The 26618-nt window shown below is 39.4% G+C and overlaps 1 protein-coding gene across 1 annotated transcript in view; it reads right to left on the reverse strand.

Annotated features, from left to right (window-relative positions):
• Window positions 1–26618, reverse strand: part of pcdh1a (protocadherin 1a) — a gene marked incomplete at its 3' end in the record, with an annotated part of 74771 nt that overhangs the window by 47159 nt on the left and 994 nt on the right. Inside the window, exon 2 of the mRNA XM_080040409.1 lies at window positions 23981–26167. Within this exon, the coding sequence (XP_079896535.1) occupies window positions 23981–26167 (2187 nt within the window). The remainder of the gene's footprint in view (window positions 1–23980; window positions 26168–26618) is intronic.

Consider the following 26618-nt stretch of genomic DNA (forward strand, 5'->3'; position numbering starts at 1 on the left):
TGAGTGTGTATTTTTGACATTGAGTATATCACCAGTGGAAATCATGAAATTGTGGGTATTTTCTATCTTTTTTGTCTCTCTCGTTTTCAATTCACAGGAGCTCAAGGCAAATTACTGAGTTAATTTCCTAGGTAAGCATTTCTTGCTTCAACAAGCCTCATCGGGAGAACAGCAATATGTGCCCGTGTGTTCACCTGGAGGTAGTAGAAGCATTCAATAACTTGTGTAATCATCAAAGCACTGAAGCTGCCCCTCGTGTGGGGTACAGTAACTTACTACCTGATGACTGGTGATAGCTTCCAGCCTGTAGTATACTACTTTTTGGCCTAAGCACAGTCGACATGAATGGCCCACAAGTCTTTTTGCTAAATGAAAATCAAGGTTTCTCTCTACATGTCAGGTGTGTTATTCCAGCTTGCTGAATTGGGCATGGCATGTCTCAATGTCAGATGTTTAGGAGAGTAATGTGGTAAAGTGGCAGTTTTTCAAGGTGCAGAGCAGGTTTTTTTCTTACCTCAACCGGATTGGACTTTAGTGGAAGCTTTAATGCATTAGGGGCAGATAATCAATGAGTGTCAAAGGTGGGTGGCATGTCTGTTCTATTGATCTAGCGATTGAAGTGTCAATTTTAAACATGTTATTGCAATTTGTAACTAAGTTGACATGTAGTGGGCAAATGGCAATGTGTGTGTGTTTGTTTATGTTGTGCTTGGGTGTGTTTCATAATGGTATGGAAGGAAATCCCGGTTCTTACAAAGATGCAAGGCCTTGTTTTGTTGAATATTCAAATGAGTGTTAAGGTTGCATTCAAACAAGAGGGAATGACCCTAAGAGACACTCTCTATTATATAACATATTGTAACAAAAATAAATATGTATAACAGTATACAATGCTATTTTAAGGCACTTTGAACTCCCCCTCCCGCAGACACAAACACACACACACACACACACACAAGCATCCATGCGATGGTGTTGGAGCTGCCATGCAAGAGGTTGACCTTCTCTACCACCTGAGCTACTGTCAACACTCATACAGGCGGATCATTACTCATGAAAAAACTGGTGACTGCCAGCTTACAGAATGTGTAAAGTGTGCATTTAACTTAAAAAACACACATCATCTGCCCTTGGCAGCCTTTTTTGACTTTTGTAAATGTCCCCCTGGAATTCTGTTTGTATTTATAAGAGAACAAAAGGCGAATGCGGTTTTGACACTATTCCATAAACAAAAGATTCAGTATGTCATCTTGAGAGAGTATTAATTGTGAAGGGGGACAAAGGAGCAAACATGATTGGCCACAATTGTTACAGCCATGACTAAACAACCTTTACAAGCACACCTATTATGAATTCAAATCAATTCACCCTAATCAAACCCTGTGTGAACATGAGCTGTATGCCCAAAGCCACACAAATGAAAGACAACATGTTGTTAGGTTATGTAATCTACTATGTGATTCCTTACTCAAATTGGATAATATTGCCTACCCACGGTCTTATCGAGGGGCCATATTATCTGACTGTAGCTTCTGCTAGCTGATGCAACACCTACAAAAAGGGGAAAATAGCATTTTAAGGCTAAATGTCTTTTTCTTTTCCCTTTGATTAATGGGATAGTTAATTAAATTGTAACTTGATCTTGTACCAGTGTAATGACTCTGGATTGTCCCCCAGAACGATGGAGCACTTTTCAATGAAGCATCATGTATTGGACATTAGTCAATTAGGAATGTATAAGGCTGTATTTGAACTGTCAAGGTTAAATGATTATGCATATTTAAGTCAAGAAACAAGCAAATGAATTGTACTTCTGTCTCCATCTCGCCAGATATCTATTCTGTCTTTATGGGCTCTGGGGCTACTTTAATGGTAAGGCACTTACTCCCATTGTGTTAGGACTATGGTAAGCAAAACAGAAAGTAAGTGCTCCCTTAGAGGCTGAGTTCAGGGGGATACACTCCCCTAAATATGCTGCAGTAAAAAGGAAAGAAAAGTAAGCTTAAATAGTGTCATAATATGCTCTCTTTGTGCCGGCAGATAAAGTCTGGACAAGACTGAATGCAAAATGCCAACTATCTCACTGTTAATGTGATTAACAAATTGATCCTCAATTGTGGTGAATTTTGTTTCCACACGACAGAAGATTTTCAAAATGATGAAAATGTGGCAAGCATTTCAGTACAATTCATTTCATGAATGCTGTGGGCTTAAAAGAGACTTTTTTGTGCAGCACATTATGAAAGAAGCGGAAAACTGCTGCCGTAGCAAGCTGTTTTGTGGTAGAATTTTCTATCTCCCCGTGAGTCTCCTTTTAACTTGAATTTGGGTATGTAAGGTGCTATGGGATTCTGAAAAAATTTCCGCAGTACTGAAGTGAAAAACAGTAACAGTACGTTCCTTGCACTCAAACGCACATAGACAACGAACACATGGGCTTGGAATTTAAGGACATTTTTGACGATATGAGATGCATTTTGCCATGACTATCACAGAAATATTCACAAATGTATCATCAAGTACGCAACAGTGACTGCAGCTGCAGTGTATGCATATTGCTTGAAGTGAAGTGGAAGCTGGACTATTGTCCTACTGTTGGATACCCTGGAGCTCAAGCTGTGCAACCATGGAAATATCATTGTGCTGGGCAAAAGAAGCCTTAGATGAAAACCCACTCCAGCTGCGCCACCAAACCTATCAACAGCTGGAACCCAACAATCCAACCTTGGCTGGCCTGTTTCATTCCCAATCCAATGCTGAAGAAGCATAGTTTTATTTGTTCAGGCAGAGCAAAGATAGTTTTTGAATGTATGAATTATAAAACAAATAAAAAAGAGCACAAAAAAAGGGTTTGATCACTGAAAACGATAGATCTTCAGTCTATGAACTAAGAGAATGCCGTCGATGCAAGTATCAAAGAAAGAGTGGGTACAATGCCACAGTGTGTTATGATCAAGGCACATTTCTCATACTCAAATATAAAATACAACTGTGAGTAAAACTTAAGCAAAGAAAAGAAAAGAAAAATTACATTTTGCCATTCTGTTTGCTAGCTAACTCCAATTGGAATAAGTTAACCTGGAGAGACAAAGGGGGTAATAACGTAAGACATAGAAATGGAAAAGTGAAAGTGGAAACTACTGATCCCTTCTCTTTTTAACAGGGGTTGACAAACTCATTCCAAAGTACGGACTGTAGCTAAAGTTAATGTAACCAGGAAACTGTAGAGGTTTATTACTTTGCCTAATTTATTTTTTATTTTTTTGCTTGTTGTTTTGTTTTTTGGAGCCCTTTTACAGTGGAGCGCCTTAGGCAGTGCTCTATTTAAAAGAAAAAGAAAAAAAAGGCTTCATCCAAAACATTAGCCAGATGTGTGCAAACTCCTGATAACGGTAATTAGATAAATGTGCAGATGAGTTACACAAAGAGTCTATCTGAACTAAGTGAAATCATGTTTTAATTGTGACATCTTCAAAGGCTAAAATAACAGTTTAAAATTTGTTTACGCTACTGCTCATTCGCAGACTTGTAGGACATATTTTTAATCCTTTGTTACCAGCGTACATTAATAAACACATTAAAAACTAATCAAAACACAAAAAAAACAGGCATTGCATCTGCCTGGCTGCGTGCAATCAACTTTGTTACAACATTCTTGGCCAGTGACACAGTACAATCAGTTTAATAGTATAAGAAGGCTGCCAGTTATTGTGACCTCAAGACAGCAGAGCCCACTATAATTCTTGTGGCAAATAATTAGTTTTATCGCACAATGACACGGGTCACCCATAAGGGCTTGATTATAACGCGAGAACAATATAAGAGAATGTGCGGATCAGTGGAGCTCTCAAAGGGGATTGCTTCTTCATATCTTGTCAAATTCCAGATGACATTTCACATGACTGCAAACCAGAAACAATCCTTCCCTGTATGAGCTGCTGCAGCCTCCGAGAGTCATTACGTTGAGAGCTGAAATTCCACACTGCAATGCTTTAGTCGTCAGTCTAAGTGCTTTGTTTGCACTGACACTTAGCAGACAGGAAGAGGAGACAGAAATCAGATTTTCAAATCGATCTCGTTTGCAGCCTTTTCTTGCACGGAATATGACAACACTGTATAAATGTGAAAACATTGATACAGATTGAAATTGCTTGAAGGCATTAAGAGCTGCCTTGTACGCTATTAATCTTTACATCCATTTGATTGACATTATTTATTTCAGCTTATATTAATTTTTATACTTTCCATTACCTGTAGCGTGCTGCTCTCTTAATGGCACTGCATATTGTGCCTGCACAAAGGAAATGGTTTGGCAAACATGCACATTTAGCTTTTTTCCCCCCATTCTGACTCCAATCTGTATGGTATTGACCATATGTTGAATAATATAGCCCACTATTTGTTATTCCAATTACAATCGCACCACAGTATTTTTTAGCTTTGCCTGATGGATTTGCACACATCTAATGTGTGCAGTGTGCTGCGTCTTTACAGACTCAGAATTTGCATTATAATGATTTAGAACACCAATGCATTTTTAATGCTCATGAACAAGAGTGTGCACTGTGTTTTTTTTCTTTCTTTCACAGAATATGTTTACTCCATCGTTTAATTGAGTGTATGGTCTTGACCTTTGTAGCAAGTCCTTGGTATGAAATTGCTCTTGCATGGGTATGAGAGTAATCATTATGAAAATGGGTTTTTGGTGAAACAAAGAAGGACGTTTAACTAAAATGTGAGGTTTGCTGCAGCGTTAAAAAATAGCCTATACAAAAAAGAACGTAGCTATGGAGCAACTATGACGTGGTTGTAAGCTTGCCTTTAAGAAAAACTTCTCATTAATAGTGTGTCGCTTATCATAGTTTCAGAGACCTGATGTTTTGATAGTGATCAGCTTCCGAAAAGATTCGAGGGGATTATGCACGTCACTGCTGGGCGTTAGCATTTTTTAAATTACACTGATTAGCTCAAGGGGGGCATTTCAACATTCATCCATTCCTCCAAGTGTCACGCATAATATCGGATACTACCGGGTATTTTTTTCTTTTAACAAAACTTAGGGAAATGATGCATATCAACACTGCATAAGAGCACTTTAAGATGTAGACAGATGGTCCCAAAGGGGGTGCTATACTTGCCATTTGATTATCCATACACTAATAACCTGTCACTGTAGTACATTTCTTAAGATTGTGTAAGGAAGGACATACCATGCATTGTACATTGATCCTTCAATCAATGCGTGTGCAACATCTATATAAAGAAGATAATATATTCTCGTCACTAATGAGAAAACAAAACGAGAAACTTACCAGTCATTTATATACTGTATATAAGTCATGCAAACATTCAATAGTCTTGGTAAAATATTTTTTTCCATAAATCGGTGTAAATAACATCTCTACATGCGAGTATTCACTATCCAATGCCTTTTCCTTCTTTTTGCCCTTTTCTGCTTGTTATCGATTTTTGCCATCGAAGTTTCATTCTGTACGTCAATTACCAACACAAGGCAAGTAACCTCACACAATGCACCCAAAATAAACGCTCAAGAGTCATACAAGTCTCTTAGGGTATTAAGGTGGCCCCAAGCCTTTATCTTATCAGGTTTCAGTCCAATACACAGGCGGTTGGGGGGCAGGGACAAAAAGAAGCCAAGCAATTAATTGTCTTCTCGGCTTGGCATCTCGTTTCAACACCCCAGAAGGTCTATTACAGGAGCAAGACAGTCATTAAACCTCAACAATAATCACTGCTGAGCTATGCCTTCATCCGTCGTGCTACTTCACTGTCTCCTGTTTAATGGGACCTGGCTATGACAATTCCACTCAAAAGCTTTACATTTTGATACACCGATGGCAATCTATACTGTTTAAATGCCAGGTTAGTCACATCAGTGACATGAAGCAGAAGCAAGGAAGTCATTACTGTGTGCTAGAATCAGTTTCTCTATTGAAATGACTAAACAATCCAGACAAACTGCTACTTCCTACCATGCAGCAGGACCACTACAGAGGCAAATAACCTCCCAACATTCTCAAGAAACAGAAATAATAGACAATAGGGGAAGGTTAGTGTGTGTGTGGGGGGGGACAGGAAGAAATAAAGTAAAGTAAAAAAATAATAATAATGTAGGACCGTTGAAACCAATGCTGAAAAGTAGTTTGATAGGTGAAAACAGTGGCAATAGGGTTTTTTTTTTTTTTTGGGAGGGGTGCTCAAAAAGAAAATGGTGGAATAGTAGGGAGGAAACTGGTGGCGAGAGAGGAGTTTGAGAGGAATAAAACTGGCAGTTGGGGCAGAGGAGATGGTTCATTTGTCACTGTCAGATCAGTTTGTTTCTCCTTCATAACTGCAAGGACGGGATCTGGCCCAACAACCCAGCTCCCAATCCTACCCCGTTCTCAAGCCAACCACCCATCACCATCTATCCTCCAACCTCTGCCAGCACCTGCCCTCTCTCCAATCGCTGCGAGATGAGAGAGACGACCCACGCTACAGTGCACTCTGTACACACACACAATTGTGTCTGCCTCCGTGGACATGCTCACTGAGCTTAATCGAATGTATGTCCCAGTAACAGTAGCAACCTATAGCCTGGGGTAAAACACCCATCTATCCAAAAGGCATGTCTGAATGATATTAGCATTTCTTTTAAGAATGTATACGTAATGAGGCATAACCACGCCACTGTTATCTGTTTTACAAAGCACACATTCTAAATAGAAGATGAAGGTTTGATTTAAACTGATTATCATATGAATACAGTGAGGCTGCTTTTAGCTCAGTTTGACCACGGCCCCCTTTCTTCTCCATATGTACCTCCCGCAATGAGGCAGAGGCAACATGCTGATATAGCACTCCTGGATGCATCACAGGCAGAATTCGACAAACTTTTATTAGCTGAGTGTCTACACACCAACTTGATCCCTGTAATGAGTACCGTGGTGGCTGTCCCTCAGTAAAAATCGCTCCATTGGAGGTTAAAAGACTCTTCTTTGGCTACGGAAGCGTGGTGTCGTTGGCAATCATATCCCATGTTCAGTTCCCCGGTGGGTAATGTGTCTTACGCATCCCTTCACCAGGTGTAATTAACCTGAATTGTCCATGGTGTGTAGGTAAGTCTGCAATTACTGCCCCAAACTGAGAGATGTTTCTACTGCTCGTGCAGTTATCTGACAAGCACTTCAGTTTCCAAGTGATGTGAATTGTCTTTGAGTGTTTCCATGAGAATACCTACCATTTCTTACTGTGGAGTTTTTCTTTTCTTTTACTACAATTGTTTCCCTGCGGCCACCTCTGCCTTTTGACAGCTAAAACTATTCACTCTGCTGCATATGATCTGCCTATTTCCTTTGTTACTCTATTTCTTTTCATTATTAATTCACAAAGTTAGTTTCTACTGTGTGATGGATGCTTCATTCATATCTCTTTAGCTTTTATTTTTCTACACAAACAACAGTTTTGTATAACACATCACCAAACTGGAGAAGGCTTACAATAATGTCCATGGGAGCATATCAAATATTTAAGGAATTTGCAACATTCTAAGATATTTGCTTGGTTATTGAGAGTTAGACTGGACGAGCCACATACATGTATTTGTTCGTGTGATCAATACTGGGGACATTTAATCTTTGGCTGTGTCCAAAATGACTGCCTCGTCAATTTATTCACAACTCTCTATAGACACTTACTTTATAGCGAACATTAAATTGAGCTTTCAAACAATTAATAAACATTGCCTTTGCAAAAGAACTCTTCAAGAGTTGTACTTGTCATTGTTGTATCAAAAAAATGCAATGTACTGCATTTTGGGATTAAAATAGGAAGCTAATGCATGCTTTGGACCATCAGCTCTTTGTCCAAAATCACTCTATCCACTATATTGTACACAACATTTGCCCTCCGAAAAATTATTCTCTACAGTGTTGAATATTCCTAAAACAAATCACTAAACTATTGAGTATCAAGGGACAGCTGACTCAGAGACAGAGCGAGGGATTTTGGATGAGGCGTATTTTTTTTGGTTCGATTGTTTGAAGGCATTCAAACTTTCTCTATATTGAAATTGTTGTGCTTTTCAACATATATTTTCAGTTTGGGAGATGAGAGTGATGTTCATACAACCATTGCATCTAACAGTCAGCTTTATTTTTTTTCACATGTAAGAAAACTGTTGGAAGTGGCGGCTACATATTAAGGACAGGATGTGAAAGATCCAGCAGTTGTTGGTAAAGCGATATATTTCCATGGTGTTCCGGAAGCTTTCTCACCTTTGTTCTACATATGTTGAATGCACACCCACAATGTGTAAACAAGACAGCTTCTGGAGCTATTAGCTGTAGGCTGTTTCCCCTGCTTCCAGTGATAGCGAGAAGCTACACTAACACATCACAGCGCTTCCTCTGCTACTAACGCACACGAGGTGACACTGACGTTCTCATCTAACTCTTGGGAAAAACAGCTAATAAAAACAACCCTAAAATATCTACGTATTCCTTTAAGGTTTTTACAGGTGACAAGCTGTAGCCTGTTCACAGGAGCTGCTCTGGCAGTTCTTACAAGTTAAAAAGTGATAGTTATTCACGCAAGGACATTGGAACTACTTAACAGTTGTATCTCAATGTAAAGCGAACTGATTCTAATTGCTTAATAGTTGTCATGTGTCCAAAATTTCGCCAGTTAAATGAACATTTGACACAATCATAATTGTGTCACAAATGTTAATGAAAGTCTTGGTTGTTCCACTCATGAAGTAAAACCTTTGAAATAAATTTTTGATGTAGCCTTTTGATTTGCATTGAAACTGTTGAGCACATCAAAGATAATGAGTTATTTCTCTGTGACAATTACCCTTTCTTCCTTTCCTTTCATCTTTCCTCACTTCAGTTGAAAACAAAGAAGCAGTGAGGTCTCTAATCAAAAATGGAACTGCCATGTCCACATCACTTCAGTCTTTGGATTAGATGTTGGTTTTTCAACACTCTTTTGATAGGTCCATTCCTCATTGTTCTAACTTTTTACCTGGATTGCCAAGGCAAACAAACTTGGACTAAGACCACCTCATTGTTGATTTTTTTTCGCTCACTCATGAGTAAGCTCTTAGCCAATTAACTTTGCATTACAATTTAGAAGATTTAAACTATAAAAAGGCCTTTGTGAACGCTAAATATTAACTTATTTAATAACTAGGTAATATCTCATTTATTTTTCAGTGAAATATTCACGCAATTAAAAGGTTAATGAGTTAGAATGATTTCTAAATTACCCTTAAAGAGACACTGTGGGTGTGGAAAGGAGGAAGCTAGAATTCTTTTTTGCAGCATTGAACATTTACGGAAATGTGTTTCAAGTCGTTTTCCCTCTTAGGTAATTCATCTCAATTACTGTTTTGGAAATAATAATGTTCATATGAATATATACAGGATATATTTTGCCATGTAACCCCAAAGGGCAAACTTTGCAATATATAAAACATATTGGTACCCGTACCATACAGAGAATAATTCCACTATAAAAAATGCAGACCTTTATTCAAAGCTGCAGTCATGCAATGGGAAACCAAAGCAATAGAAGGCAATTACATGTACCATGTACAATATCCAGTTATACAATCTTGTATAACATAATTATAATTCAAAGAACGTTTTTCATTTTCATGGGTTCATCCATCATTACCTCTTTTTAAAGAATTACGTTACAGCCATACAACACAAACAAACACACAAAAACATGTTATACACATTCATCTATGAGTTCCCCCATTTGCTGCTGTTAACTATGTAAAAAAAAATCTTGGGAAACATGAAATAAATCATACCCCCAAAGAGAAACGTTTTCCCATAGCTAATTAAAAACCTTTCATTAGGCAGTGCTCCAAAACTTTGAATGGCAAACTTTTGGTTTGACTGGGGGAGGGTGGCTGTGACACATAATATCGTAATACAATTGTGAATGTGCATAGGCTGTTGACACATTTTGAAAATATTCCAAAAGACCAAATTACAGTCCTGTTGTACCCAAATGCACCAGATATAGCAATTTATGGCCACATCAGAGATTCACCTGTGACTTGATCTAGGATTTAGATTTGTTTGAATTTGCTATGGAAAATGTGTCTGCCACTGGAAGATTTGGGTCAGGCTCATCAAATGTAATAAGCACTGCTATCATCACATGAGAGGCAGTATTATGCTGAAACCTCTCAGCTGTAGGCAATTGTTCCAATCAGAGGAGGGTGACTGAACTGCCATTTGCTGAAGAGCATGTGCAGGTAGTAGTTAGAGCAGAATGAGTGAAATCCCAGCAGGGATTTGTTTTAGCTCAAAAATGTCCTTGCTGAATTATATTTATTCTGATCATTATATGCTGGTCTGAGAACCGGACAAAGGGATACCATACTTGTATATTCAAACCAGCAGTTAGTGGCCACATACAACCATGAAGCAGAAAGGCTTTACAGTTGCACGCCGTGTGGCGCTGAATAAATATCCTAAAGAAAAGATGGTGTTTCGGAGACAAATCAAATAAGTTTTACACAATCTGTAACTGTGCACCTTTGTGGCTGACTAGCCTTAAAGGTGTCTCTGGGCCAGAGCACTTTCCTAATGGCCCTTAATGGGTTTTATGGTGCACTGCAGGCTTCTAATGGGCTAGTCTGTCTGATGGGATACTGCTCTCGGGTCCTCCTGGGCCCTGTCTAGGTTCCTAAAGTGACCCGAAGAAGTGAATACATAATGCATCACTGTTTCTCTAAGTTTAAGGTTAATACCCAGAGTTAAAGAAAGTGGAACATTTTGGCGGGATGAAAACAGGGGAAATGTGAGGTTGTGAGAATGTGTACGAGTGAAACACCAGGATAGTGAAGCCTGGGAGTTAAGCAGCGAGAAAAAAAAATACCATGGCATATTATTGAGGGACACTTTGGTGCTAAGCTGCTTATTGATAAAAGCACTAATCTGCCTGGCAGAAGGTAAGGAGGCTGGGATGTGTGGTGATATAATATCTCAGCTAAAGGCAATGCCATCAGCAAGCTGAGCCTCCACACAGCTTTACCTAATGGAGTTACTCATTTTATTTTTATCTTTTTTTTACATAAAAATTGCAACGCATATGGGCCTGATGGAAAAAATGAGGGCAGATCACTGGGAACCGCTGGCTTTTCATCAGACATTTCATCAGACTTGATCGATAGGGAGAGAGCATCACTTTTTAATGCGTGTATAGATCACTAGCATCACTTTAATTATTTTCCCCCTAGATCAAAGAGCAAGTCAGCATTGCTGGCCATTTTGATGACATCAAGAGGGCTCATGGTTGGCAGTCAGAGCTGGCTGCACAGAAAGTTCAGTTACAATTGCCATCCATCAGGACGACTTTTGTCACAGGCCTTTTTCACTCTTAAATCAATACATCATTACATTATTAAACGTGTTTTATGCATATCAGTACATTAAAGCTGAAGGGCTGCATGAAACAGTGTTCATGAAAAGTGCCATTAACGGTTAACAATATTGGTTTTGGGGTGTTGGGGCAAATAGAAAATTCCAATGGAACGTCACATATTTACCAGGAATACGTTTGTCGGAGTTAACAAACCTCAAATCTGGGACAACTGGCCTGGTTTGGGGTTGCATTTAGGCTACCTGGATAGGTTAAGCTCAGTCACAAATAAATCTCTTATCGAGCATGTTCTCCCTTCTTGTTTTTTAATAGCAAAAAACAGGTGCTAAAGGCATTCAACTAACATCAGAAGGCTGTTCTTTTATAACTGGTGCTGACAATTATTTCTGCTGGTTAAAAATACCAATGTCACCGGGGCTAGATGTTAACAGCCAGCTGTAGCTAATTAATGTTTATTCCGTAACATCTACACAGGAACTTTTGTCTGACGTTTTAATGAGCTCTCTCCAAACCACTGACCGTAGTCTGCCAAATACTGTTTGTTCGCGGAAAGACCCATCACTCCCGAAAATTGCTCTACCACCGCGAGTGAACAGTGATTTTGCAGAGTCTCAGCCCAAATATATTTACAGTAATTTAAGCTCATTGACCTGATAGGACCTCCAATATTTGGATCAAATGATTTATGAAAAATCTGGTTTAGAAGTCAGTATGATAAAGCTGTTATTTCAGCAGGTCGGAACAATCAATACCAATAAACATTTCATATCTTGTGCTGTTCGACTCATTTTCTGGTTGTACCAACGGACTGTGAAAATAAATCAGGCTAGCCTAATTAATGTTAATGTTCATGAATTTTAGTGGCTATCACTAACAACTGAAGCAGTTCTTTCTTCTCATCCACCAAGAGCTTATCACACATCTAAATTGAATCATTCAGCCGTTGTTATTTATTACAATTCTTAAGATACTTGTAAATGATGAAAGCTAACGTTAAGGAGATTCAATAAGGGATTCCAAAGGATTCAGATCGTGGATTTGCTACTAGATTTGGATTAGATGAAAACCTCTGCTTGGATAGAGTCTCCACACCATGCTGTTGTAGTGTTAATCACCTCACCAGTCCTGGCGTACAATCCCAAGAACATCTGTTCAAAACACCAGGCGAACTGGAAGTAACAAGTTTCACACTTACTAATTTCATGTAAAAAAAAAGAAATCAGCAGCATAAGCACAGTAGTATCACACTTGCTCATTTTTCCAAGTTTTGTATAGTCTTGCAAAAAGAAAAGCGAACGCAATCACATATTTTCCCTGTGGAGAACAACGTGTGGAACGTTACATTTTTCTGCTTTTTTTAGAAGTAACTGGGCAAAAAGGCTCTCCTGTTAGAAAAGTACAATGATCATGCTAAACATAGTGAGAAGTTTACTCCTCGCTCCTGGACACGGTCTAATCCCATTATCTGCACCTGTCAATCCTGACATAGTAAGACTGCACAATCCAATCTCAGACAGCCAGCTCTAATTATTCAATCTAATAGGGAGGTTGCAAATTAAATCAATGCGTATGTCCTAGTTCAAAGAAGGGTTCTCTCATTAGGGCAAGCCTGCTAATTGAAGTCATTTGCCTCCCTGCAGTCTCTCCTGCCCTCGCCATGTTGATCATCCCTCTAGTTAGAAGCTGTTTAATTCAGAATCAATACATCCTCTGTTACCAATAGTGGAGAACTTCTAAATATTATCTGCTCACACAACAGTGTTGCTAATCATTTATCATCCAATGCCATCTCCTTTTTTTCTGGTGATATGTTTCATTAGTTTATTTCAATGTGTGTTACTTTAGTAACTTCAGTTCCATCATATTCTAATTTCTTAATAAGGGACGAGATCTGCTGGGAACCTCTATCAGGTCTGACAATATGCGGGGTACTGGGTACATTCTGTGGACAGAGTAAGAAAAAAACATGGTCACTGCTCCCGATACAAATCAGTTATAGTACTAATCTGAAACCAATCGTACTTGGTGTTTAGATATTCTCCCACACGTACATACACATGCCTTAAAAATGTTCATGTCTTTAAGATAATTAAACAGATTAAGACATACTGGGTTACATAAACTAATGAAGAGTATGTAACTACAATTATGTGTCTATAGATACGTCATTTAGATTCATACAATGTTGTTACTACTCTTTTATAATGTATGACTGAATTCCATACAAGTCAACTTTACACTTCTACTTGAACTTCCTGCCAGACTTGATGAGGTGCTGAATATGTAAACCCAGGCGTGTCCAACTTCACATCATGATCCATGGATTCTCACTCTGACTTAAGTCAAATTTTAATCTTCTCTCCTCAACTGCCTGAAACCCTCCAATAAGTCTGGCACAGGCCCGCACAGCCATTGGTCTAGTGTTAAACTAGGAATCTGCATGCTAATGAGCATCACACATCAAACAGGATTTGTCTCGTTCAGCCACATAATTTAAAGAAACTCTGTCCCTCCCGAGTTTCGACAGTTGATTGGCCTCTGAATAATCAGGATGTATCCTGATATTTAGGCGCTCCAGCCTTTAAGTCATCATGAAACAAGACAGCATCAGAGGGGTACATGGAGGGTGCCAAAAAATTCAAAATGTGCTGAGTATAGCAGGCTGTCTGTGCGCCCAGCATTTCCGCATAAGCCTTGATTATTGAGCTGTGCCATCTTTTATACTGTGCAGAGCCAGATCGCACAGCTGACATCCGTCTCCGTCTACTGTAACTCAAGGTAACACACACCCTCTCCGAACCTGGCAAGATACTTCAAAGGATGTCTGAGGATGTTATGTGAATATTTTTGGCCCCAATCTCCACCAGCCTAGTTCACTTTTTAATAGCAATGAGCAGTCCCACCAAATATATGATATGAGTTTAAGGATTTTAGGCACTATCCCACTCAACTTTTCCAGTAAGATTTCTAGGCCAGTAAAAATTAAATTAAATTCCAAGAGGGAACAGTTTGTTGCGGCTGTATTAATCGTATGCGTTTGAATTTGATCATTGGCTGAGACATTGTTCTCTTCTTATATGTTTTTTTTCTAATTCATCCAAAAGTTTATTTTCTAAAGCTAGTGGTATGTATTCATAGTTCTGCTTCTGGCTTTGATATGTTGACTAGCTTTTTTCAATGCGCAAAATGTTTGATAAGATGCTGTCTGTAATGCAGTTGTACGGGTTTGGCTGCTGGAGCTACGATAGCGGTTCAAAAAAATGCAGGACAGAGTAAAATCTTTCGAATATAAGGCAAACGAGAAAGAAATTGGATCAGAAAATGTGTCCCCAGCTCCAATCTTGATTCAGTTAGTGCTCCAGACTGATGGAAGTTCAGAAATACTTGAAATAGATGACTACAGGACAGATTCATCATTTGGCAAACGGAACGTGGACATTTTTGCATATTATATAGTGAATATCCAGTGTCAGATATTGTTATGACAAATGCTTGCAGGCCATCTATGATGCACACATTTAATAATGAATATCAATAGAGAGATAAGGGAAAGCAATTGCCTAAACAATCATAATGTGTATATAACGTACAGTGTAAAACGTACTAAATTAATTAATTTATGTATTTGATGTAAAGCTTTCTATGAATAGTTAGGATATCTTAAATAATTCAAGATATGGACTTATATAGCGCTTTTTCTCTAGTCACTCCACCAAAGCGCGAGAGTAGAGTAGCTTCATAGCAGTGCATAGTTTTGGAACAGGATTATGCCTGCCATCCTCTGTGCATTTTCTCACCGTGGCTCTTACCGCGACGAAGCAAAATCGTACCACTAATGCGAACAACAATTCCAATACAATGGATGAAGACATTTTCACATGATCGCGTGCAACTTCATGACATCATCAAACTTGACTTTTGTTATTGTATTGACCATAAGCCTCCTGGCAGCGGAACATTACATATTGTGACTTTAACTTTATGTGCCAAGGTGAAGTTGCCAGTTCAGTCTTCATGTTCAGCCATCCTAAACACAATGTAATTATACACACAGTATTTAAGGGGAATGCTTCAGCAGAAAATAATTAAAAAGTTCTGTAGTCTTTGGCTTCATTTCAAAATGAGAAAGAAAGTGTAAGTCTGCATAGGAGCAGTTCAAACACTAACGACCCAAAAGACCTCACTAGTGTCTTAAATGCCGGCATTTAAAATGTTCTCTTTCTCCTACAGGCAACTTGTGGATGACACTCAGCACTAAGCTTATTGATGTGCTGACAATCTACGCAAACATTTTATTATCAAGTGCCCTGTGGTTTGACACAAAGTTGTACTTTACCAAGAGTCAGTCAAGCACACATTGCATTCCACTTTATATTATCCTGTATTACAAGGCCTTCACCAGAAACTGAATACACATCGATATATATAAAGCTATATTCCCTTTCAAAATGTATCTCTGATACATTCCAATTCAGTCACTCACATACACATTTCTGAATGCTGTCTGAACTCACAGCTACACATACACACACCCAGATAAATCTAGTAAGAGTCACAGTGCTTCCTGCATCATCTCCCTCTCTTTCAGAGTCACATTCAGACACAGACTCATACTGTCTCTGTCTTGTCTTGGCAAATTCAAGAATCTTTCTCTTTTCTGTCAGTTCTCTCCTCTCCACAGTCTCCCTCCACTGTAGATTGCCTGACCCTGTCGCCTGTCTACCGAGCCGCTCCTCATCAGCAATTAGTCCCAGTATCTATGGACGGCTGCACACTGCCAGGTTACGTTATCTTCAGTCCAGCCATTTCTCTGTTACAGTACCGGTATACCTGTCTTCCAGTTGTTGGTATCTGCCAATTCAACTGGTGAGGGCTAGTAAATTGGTGTCTACATTTGAGTCCAGCTTTCGGTGTCAGTAACCGAAATGGTGACGGTATGATCTGCCCAAACTATGGACCCATCAGACCCAATATCTACCACGGAAGGAGGATGTGTGACTAAGAAAGGCCACTTTAGGCCTTGCTCTTTACTCACGACACATACAGTATCATGTGCTTTCTCTGATAGTACATAATTCCTTATTAAAAGTTACTGAAACCTATGAGAAAAAGGCATGCCACCAGGGATTTTGGGTCGCATAAAAAATATCACCAACCACCCCACCACCACATGACTCACCAACCCTGTGCAGTTGCTTCAACCACATCTCTACAAGAATCAATACATTTAATAACGCCACTTTTGCAGGATTGAAACTCTTTAGTAGTCCAATACTTACTGTACTTTCATTACAGAGTTTACATTCTTAAAGTGGCTATGAGGAACTTTGGCAGTAGTATTTGTATGACGCCAGCTGTCGTAAAGCTGTTTTCTAGCACGTGCCGGCTGGTGCCAGTGTCAAATGATTAGGACGCAATATAGTGCATGTCCGTGTTGAAAGTGAGGGCACGGAATCTTTTCGGCTCTGTGAGAGTGGTTAGTGACACTGCATCAACTAATGCCAGTCAGTGCTACACACACCTGATTGCAATGAGTTGATGCAGTGTTTCCAACCACTCTCACAGAGCTGAAAGATTCTGTGTCCTCACAGAAATCGAATGAACGAGAGACGGCATTATGGATCTCGATGAGGTAATGTGTTTATATTGTTGTAAATAATTACTAATTTAGATGAATTATGGTAAATGATGATGATGAAGCAAAGTAAACTTTGTTTTATTACCGTTCATTCATTTATGAGTAAACACTGCAGGACTAGTTCACTCCCTTTAAATTGTTTACACGTTGCTTGGCAACGCCCTCCTCCCGCCCGTCTTTCACTCTCCATTTCAGCTTTTCTTCATTGAATTTTTCTTTTTTTCTTTGAACGCCCCGTTATCAGTCATTATGACAACAAATAACTATCTCAAACAAGGCTCCCCTTCCCTTACCTGGAGGGATAGGCTACTCAAATCGAGTTGCTGCGCTACACTGAAATATGCGACCAATACGAATATGTGACCATAGAGCCTGCATGCGGCAGGCCAAAAATCGGACTGGTTGTGCGACCAGACCAAAAGCATTAATAAAAACTATATAAAAACTGCTTTATTTGCACTGATGGTCTTGTTTGCTGTTAAAGGTAATTTATGATTATCAGAGGAAAAATTAGGTTGTTTTAAAGATATTTAAAAGTTACTCATAGCCGCTTTAACAATGATAAGTATTCTATATATTTTTTTTTTCATTATGAAAAAATAGGCGTGATTAATTGGTAGGGGTATTGGTACTGGAAAGACAGGACTATTCAGCCTGAAGCCACATCTGTTGGGCAAATATAGGGTAATCTAATAATGACAATATGTTAATAATAAAACAATTAAACAAATACCTGAAGTCATTTTAGGGCCCCTGTAGGTCACACAATTTAAATTGAAATATGGAATGGTGTCACAAGCTGATTGAACTGACGTATGTAAGTGTGTGTGTGTGTGTGTGTGTGTGTGTGTGTGTGTGTGTGTGTGTGTGTGTGTGTGTGTATATATAACAATCCACTGGAAAATAGTAGGTGTTTTCTACGAAGTTTGTTACATAACTGTACTAGCAGCAATTCTCAATGGTAATGTGTTGTAATTATAAAAAAATACATTGAGTATGGTATGGTGTATTTTTAACTGAAGCCACAAGTCTATACATAGGAAAACACAGTATTGGCAACATTTGGAAATAGTGTTGTTAAGATGTGAAAAGGCAGTAGTATTGGTGACTAAACAACATACCCAATGTTCAATATGATGCAGTGTACAACACAATGTATTGGAACACGGCAAGCAAAATGTGCAGTACACAGAGGGTAAATTATTCTAGCATCGACAAAGCTTTTTACCACACTTTCCTTCTAGCCTTCCTTTTCTGGGTAATCAGCCAGAAAGCTGTGTGTGTGTGTGTGTGTGTGTGTGTGTGTGTGTGTGTGTGTGTGTGTGTGTGTGTGTGTGTGTGTGTGTGTGTGTGTGTGTGTGTGTGTGTGTGTGTGTGTGTGTGTGTGTGTGTGTGTATTGTGCCTGTTTGAAAAATACTGGAAGGCAGATTGGAAACCTAGATAGTAGAAGATAGGGAGAAAGAAGTCTCTTCGCTCTCTGCTTTCCCAACTATTCACTTAAATGCAGATGGCATATTTGTGTTTTTTTTGTAGGTTTCCCTGTTCTTGAGTAAAGGTAAGAGGAAATAATGTCTAACAGTGTGGTAGAATAAGTTAAATGTTGCCTCCGGCCTCTTCTATAATACACCTCCGCTGCGCTCAAACAGCAGGATTGGGCAAAATTGGGCTAATCCCAGCTCAAAGGGATGCCTAAAGTTCACAAAGTGTCGGCCCTGTTTAACAAAGAAGCAGGTTAATTAAGACTCACAGTGATTTGCTCTATCCCTTTTGCTGCTCTGAAAAATCCACTGGAGTGGCTATAGGTAACAGTAAAAAGGAATGGTGATGAATAAGTGGCCCACATGGAAACATATACACATACCTTTATAACAAATAAAGCATCTAAAACTTGTGAAAGTATATAGAGTAAGAATAAACAGCTTGTAAATCAGTCATGATTTCTGTGCACATACATTGTCAGTGGGGAATAGGGATGACATTGTGTTTTGTTCAAATGAAGGATTCTCATTAAGTGAGGTGTAAAAAGAGGTGCAAGCTCCTGGACCCAAAAGGGCTAATTATCAGCTCTAATGACTATTGTGAGTCACCGGTCTCTCCAGCAACCATCATGCAATATCACACATTCACATTCTAAAAACAACTTACTGAGATAGTTGCCATGAAGTTTCATAACTGTAGCCTGGCAAGACCAGCCCGATCTCGAGCGAGCTTCACATACCCTACCCACTTCTCATTGTGTGACTGGGCTACTCCCCACAGAGATCAAAGAAAGTCCAGATCGGCGGGAGTGAAATGAATGTGAAGCTCTTACGAGATCAGGCTGGTCTCAACTGTTCAGCAGCAGAGTGGCAACTGTGGTGAGACATTTGTCTTCCATGATGGCTAGTGCTTAGTAACAATATCATTATTTATTTGTATGTAAAAATTAAAAATTGTATTTTAATTAACAGCTGATCCACCTTGTTAGTTAGGTGTAATATGTATGTCAGTGTATGTTTATCACAAGGACTACTATGGTGCCAAAGAAAAAATGTACGTTGCCGGTTTGGCTGAACAGCCTCATGGGAATTGATATTTTTAAGATGTTCCGTGGATAACCTCACAACATTTGTTAAAGCAGGTCATTTGGTTCTTTAAGAGTCAGGCTACCATGCTGAGACTGATTCCATGTTCTGTTTCCGATCAGACGGGTCTCCAGCAGCAGAAGGCTTGCACAGTGTATGCTGCAGTGTTAGATAATATAATCAGCCTAATAAAGTCAGTGATGATCACTAAATTAAAAATCAAAACTATAAAGATCACACACTCTCTGTTCCTCTTTTTCTTTCTTTTTACTGTACACTCTCTTTGCACAAAGACTACTGCACACTATGCACACAGCCTCTTATAGCATCAGCTAGAAAAAAAAAATATTGCCAATAATCCCTTCAATTGCAGATAGAGGGTTTAATCGCCATAACCCAATTGCAAGTATTTAACTTGACGTCATAAGAATTTAACAGAATAAGTCACAGGTTCGCAAATACTTTCCTAAGAAAATCATCCAACTTTCATAGCACCATATTTTAAATCAGAGAATGTTTGCATGTTTGTGTGCAAAAATGTAAGTCGTTATTCAGAAACAACTGCTATGATGTGCTATGTACTTGCATGCTGTACATCCTTTGTCATATGTATAATTATCACTTTGAAGTATTCACATTTCCCTGTATGTGAACGCCTATCCAGGCTCAATATCACAATTGTGACATGCACCTGAGACAGATTGAACTTGCCAAGAACCTGAGGAAAATTCCCAATGTCCCTACTTTAATTACAATTTTACCCAAACAGGTGCAAGCATTATGAAATTAATTGAAAAGACCCCTGTTCAGCACAGAAAAAGCTACTACATCCCTATCATGCAAAGAGCTTATCCTGTTTGTTTAAATGTAGGAGAAACAGTGTTGGTTTGTTTGATGGTACATTTGCACTTGTTTAGGCTTTTTCTTGTGAGAATTAATTAAAGAAAAATAGAGGGTGGCTTAAGTCTTTGTGTGCCTTTCACCACTTTTAGTAAAATACATATTTTTTTAATTTAGCATTACATATTTATATTAGTGTTTGGTATCATTCTATACAAAGGACCAAAAGGAACCGGAATCTGTATTTATCAGCCTCACAAGGGACCTATCATATTTCTCTGTGCTGATAACGCACAGTGCTCCATCTGCACAGAGGCTTTTGTAAAGCAGAAAGCGCTGTCCATGGTACTGAATTGCATTGCTTCTAGACACATATAACACAGAACATGGCAACCACTGATTCACTGTGGTAAAGGGTGTCTAAGTCCATTGCTGTAATTTTCAGTTCTTTTTAGAAAAAGTATTTATTTTGAAATTGCTGTGAGGAAATGCATATGTATTAACCCAACTGCCTTCAACTGTGTTTAGAGGCAATATGTCTGTTATAATATACTATGTCCTGGGAATGGCATTTCAGGAATTCTGAGCCAAAGTGGGTTAATCTAAAACAATTAGAGAGTTGAAAAATTCTCGACAGAGCCTTGGGAGTTGATCAAAAATATTTCTTAATTTATACGAGTACTAAGTTTTGGTGTAAGAAACCCAACAAATATAATGTTTATCCATATAGCTGGCACTTTCTTAAATATTGCTGTGATCAAATTAGGACATTTGAAACATATGTTAAGGTTTAAGCACCATCTCCAAGCATTGTTAAGTATACCCCATCTAAGTATTCTGCTATTCAGCCTCAGACTGTTCGCAAGGTTAGCATGTATACGATTTTTCTATAGTCGATTGTATAATAGATAAAACAAAAATTTGAAAAGTATCTAATAAATAAATAAATAACATGCCAAAGGAAATATCAATAGATGTGTGTTATAAAGAGTATATAAAGCTAAGATAATAAACAAGACTCCATTGCACATCTAAATAACAGCCTTTTCTGCTTTTAAATGTGTCTTTTTCAACAGTATATACCCCCATGATATGATGCACTCCCTAGTGTATCATTTTGATTTAAGCCCTAATGACATGTCTAACCCTAAAACTTAGCCTGAAGAACCCAATATCATTATAACCAAAGTCCTTAAAAGACACATACAGTTCCGAGATCAGACTGCTTTCAGACTTCACCCCAACAATAGAAGAGTGTTTAGGCTTTAATTAAAACCTGAGGGAGTTGGAGAAAAGCTGTTTGTGGAAAATCACACAAGAAAATGCCCATAATCTGTAAACTGGAAGCCGTAATTTTCAGACATGATAGTACTTTTAAAACTAGATACCCAACCACATCCCCCCCAAAAAAAACAAAAAAAAACACAGTTAATTAAAGCAAGGGCACAACTCTACATCTGTCACATAACTTGGCTGTTCCTTTAATTATATATTTTGGTCAATCTGTTCTTCCTGATGTGAGAGGGGATGCGATACATTGGACAACATCTGCTTAGGTATGTCACATGAGTTTCAACATCTGTCCATGTTTTCACACAGCCTGTCAATCACTTGAGACATGTCTCATACACTTGTGTTATCTGAGAGCTTACATCTGTGCCCCAGTTACAATTAATACTTTTTTACAAAGCAGCTAATCTACACATATACACAGAGATTGGCACTACACACACATACCCAGACACACCTTGTGGCTTGCAGTCATTTTGGTCCCTTATGTTGTCCATCAAGGAGACAGTGGTGACTGTTCTCTAAACTGACTCCACCCACAAAGGCTTGTGATCACCTAAGCTGTCAGCCAACATCTGCTGAAACTACCAACCAGCCAACTGTGATACTGACTCTGAAGATATTTTTCCACAGAAAATGTGTCACCTACACATGTTCAATACTCAGTGGCACATCTTCCGCTTCTATTTTGTGTAATTCTTCCGTGGCAGACTTTATCTGGAAAGCCGAGAAGATTGTCAAACTTTGTGTATTTTTGACACTGTGATATGATTTATGAAAGCAGTCTGAAAGCCAACGTCAACACAACCAGGGGAAAATAAATTGTATACATCAAAGTCAAATATTTTCAATGAAAAGGGACATTTTCAAATACTTCTCAAGCAACATGAGTATCGCATCGCTAGAACAAATCATTATTTGTATGATTAACAAACTGTTTTGCCAAGGAAAATTTAGAAAAGGCCGAAACTAGATAAAAATATATAAAAACTTTAGAAACCAGTCTATTGATTTGGGGTCTGTTTGAAGTTATGTGATACCGTGTCTACATCCTACTGACAAAGACATTGCGTGGTTACTTTCTCATGTATATTGTAAATTCAGTACAGTAGTTGCCATAAAAAGGGAGATGCATTCAGAATGTTATACTATTTTAAGATAATGGTAATCTGTCTTATTCCCTTATACGCGCACACACACACACGCGCACGCACACGCACACACACACACACACACACACACACACACACACACACACACACACACACACACACACACACACACACACACACACACACACACACACACACACACAATATACATCTTTACTTGTCCAAGGCGCACATCCACACACTTGCGGATGACACAGAAACCTAGAGACACACTAGCTTTTATCCCTAGACTCTACACAATCTTTCTGTTCGTAATCCCCTCTGAGTCTATTAATATTTCTGTTTCCATGGCGATTCAAGCCTTGCCAAATGTTGTCCAGATAAGAGGAGATAAGAGCATAAGGAGCAGAGAGATAAGAGCAAGTGACCTGCAGAGATCAGAGCACTAGATGTCAGGCCGAAGAGCGGAAGTAAGTCAGTGAGAAATGGACCTTTCCTGCTCAACTCCACTGTTAACCTGCTGGCAAAAAAATATATGAACAACTATCTAAGTTTTTGTAGTGGTGCAACAGTTGGACACATACCTAGTTCATCATGTTTTCAGCAACTATCATTGTATATCCAACTTACCCTCCAGGAAATAATACTTAATTATAGTCCGCTTTATATGGGAGCAAAACAAATAGTCACTTTAGCATATAACTGTAGGCAATATTACAATACATAATTGATACTCTATAATGTTGAGAACTGAACACAACAGAAACTCAAAGTTCATATCCAAAGCATGTACATTTTGCCCATGTGACCACATAAGTTAGAAGTGTGTATGGCTTTCGAATGGGAGTACCCTTTTGTCACTGCTTAATATGTCATCTCACACTTTATGTGCAGTTTCTAAAGAGAATGATATTGTGAGTAAGAAATACTTGAAAGTAATAATTCAGCCATACATTTTAAGGCGATGGCACACCAATAGCAAAAAACATTCAAATTAGTAAATATTTCATATTTTGATATTGTCTTATAAGTGGACCATTTCCGTGGCTGACAACAGTCCTGCATGACAAATAAATAATATTTTTTCAATACTAAGAAAGAAGTTACATTCTATAAGACTAAACTTTACCTGTTTGGTGTTGTACTTCAGGTGGTTGGTCTTGTAGCTGTAATCTGAGTACTGGTCCGAGCCGGTTGAGTTGTCATCTCCTCCTGATCCTACAAAGGTGTTGGCGGCAGGAAGGTCCTGGACAGCCTGATGCTTCTGTGAGGCTGAGGGGGATTGGGCCTGTAGCTGGATGGAGGGTAAGGGGGAGTTGGAGCGGTAGTGCCTGCCTATATCAGGGCTCCCTGGAGAATATGTTAAGGGCAGGTGTATCCTAGGGCTATCATTGACTCCATCAAGGTTGAACTTTAGACTCTTCTGAAGGCTGACCTCCTCGTCCTCCCCGAGTGGTTTTGGGGACTTCTGGGGTTTGCCTTTCCTTCCTCGTTTGCCTTTGGCATTCTTTGGTGCCTGTTTAGGCGCATATAAGTCCTTGGTTTCCTTCTTGCCAGCCTGATATCCACTCTTAGTTTCTCTTTGGATGCGGTGTCGAATAAATACTACTATCAAGATCAACATCACTACACCTGCCACACCGGCAAGGCTTCCAAACAAAATGTTACTACGCTGTGCAGCAAAACCGTTGTCAGGATCACCAGCAATATCCCTGTCCAGTGGAGTGTAAAGACTGTGTCCAACTAGGGCCTCCACTAAGCTGACATTTGAAATGGTTTCATTGACATATATATGGACCAGGGCAGTGGCATGACGTGTAGGCTTCCCCCTGTCACTCACGCGCACCACAAGGCGATGTAGTCCACCATGTTTACGGGTCATCTCCTTTGCTAGTGTGATCTCCCCACTGGAGGGGGAGATGCGGAATAACTGATAAGGGTTTCCACCAGCAATACTGAAGACCAGCTCTGCATTAGGCCCACTATCCAGGTCTTCAGCTTCTACTACCTCAACATGGCTATCTGGGGAAGCCAGAGGGGACAAGCGCCTAAAGGAGGAATTGGAGGGCTTGGTGACCACAGGGTCATTGTCATTTTCATCCAGTACATTGATGGTAACGCCCACGTATGAAGACCTGGGTGGCTCTCCTCCATCCACTGCTTTTAGACGGAAAGTATAGCTGCTTTCTTTCTCCCTGTCAAATGAGATGCTTGAAAGAATTGTGCCGGTGCCATTCTGAACGACAAACTTCCCTCCATCAGGCTCTACGGAGAGGTGAACACGAGCATTCTCACCTTTGTCCACATCGACGACAGTCACCATGCCAACTGGACTGAGGGGAGGCATGTTTTCCAAAACTGAAAAGCTGTAGCCACTAAGCATGAACTTCGGGTCATTGTCATTGCGATCCAGGACTTTTATTACAACAGTTGCTGTTCCTTTATGAACAGGGGACCCTTTATCTGCTGCTGTGACCCGGAACTCATAGTGTTCTTTATGCTCACGGTCAAGCGGGCTTCGGGCTCTCACTTCCCCCGTATTTGGGTCAATCTCAAACAGACCTTTGATGGAGGAATCTGCCACAATATTATAGAGGAGCTCTGCGTTAGTGCCACTGTCAGCATCTGAAGCTGTAACATCCAAAACTTTTTCCCCTGGTTGGTTTTCCTCAGCAAAATCTACCTCAAACAAGGTTGGGGAAAATATTGGTGAGTTATCATTCACATCGGTCACCTGTACTTTCAAAGAGTTTGTACTAGACAGTGCTGGATTTCCAGAATCCACAGCCACAATCTCTACTCTGTAATCCCTAACCCTTTCATAGTCGAGAGGAGTTGTGGTCTGTAGGAAGTACTTCCTCTTGTTGTCAGTGGATGAGTCGCTGGCAGGGCGGAGCTGGAAGGGCACATCTCCAGCAACCACACAAGTGACCACAGCATTCTCTCCTTCATCCTTGTCAGACACTTGCACCAAAGCGACTGCTGTTCCTACTGGCATGTCCTCTGAAATGTTAGCCACCCCTTCAATGTGTGTCACGAGGCCAATCCCACGGATCTCCACAGCTGGAGCATTGTCATTTTGGTCAGTCACCTCAATTGTTACAAATGTCTTGGAGCTTTTAGGTTGAGGACCCTTATCCCTCGCCACCACATAGAAGGAGAGGCTGCTGATTTCTTCCCTGTCCAAAGGGCCTTTGACATAGATGATGCCAGTGGAACGATCAATTCGTAAGAGTCTCGGAACGGGGTCCACTGCTTGGTGAAGGGTGTACTCTATTTCTCCATTAGGGCCCATGTCAGAATCATTTGCTTTGACCTACAATAAAAATAATAATTCGGTTAGAGACACAACTTATTTGCAAAAAATTGGGATAAAATTAAAGTCGCCAAGTGTAGGATTTTCTCTACTAATCATTGGTCATTGAATGAATAAATTAATCAATAGATGTCTGATCACTTCAAAGCACAGTATGATAATATATTTATTTCATTATTGCCCATACACTCTCCATTTGATGGACACTGACATTTTTCTCTCTTCTCTCTTAACCCATGTATTCCGGCAAATGGGCTAGACAAAAGATTCACATGAAAACATATGGCAAAAAAAGGTCACTATCTGTTTCATGACAGTCAATTTCCCGGTATGTAGAGAAAATCCTACACAGAGTATTTTACTGCTACACTCTGACATCTCTAACTCCATTTCTGCAAGTAAAATAGCAAAACAAAATAAATAAGCAGCTCCAAAATGTATGTTACTTACA

Source organism: Ammodytes marinus, assembly GCF_949987685.1.
Source record: "Ammodytes marinus genome assembly, chromosome: 14".
Taxonomy (NCBI): Eukaryota; Metazoa; Chordata; class Actinopteri; order Uranoscopiformes; family Ammodytidae; genus Ammodytes; species Ammodytes marinus.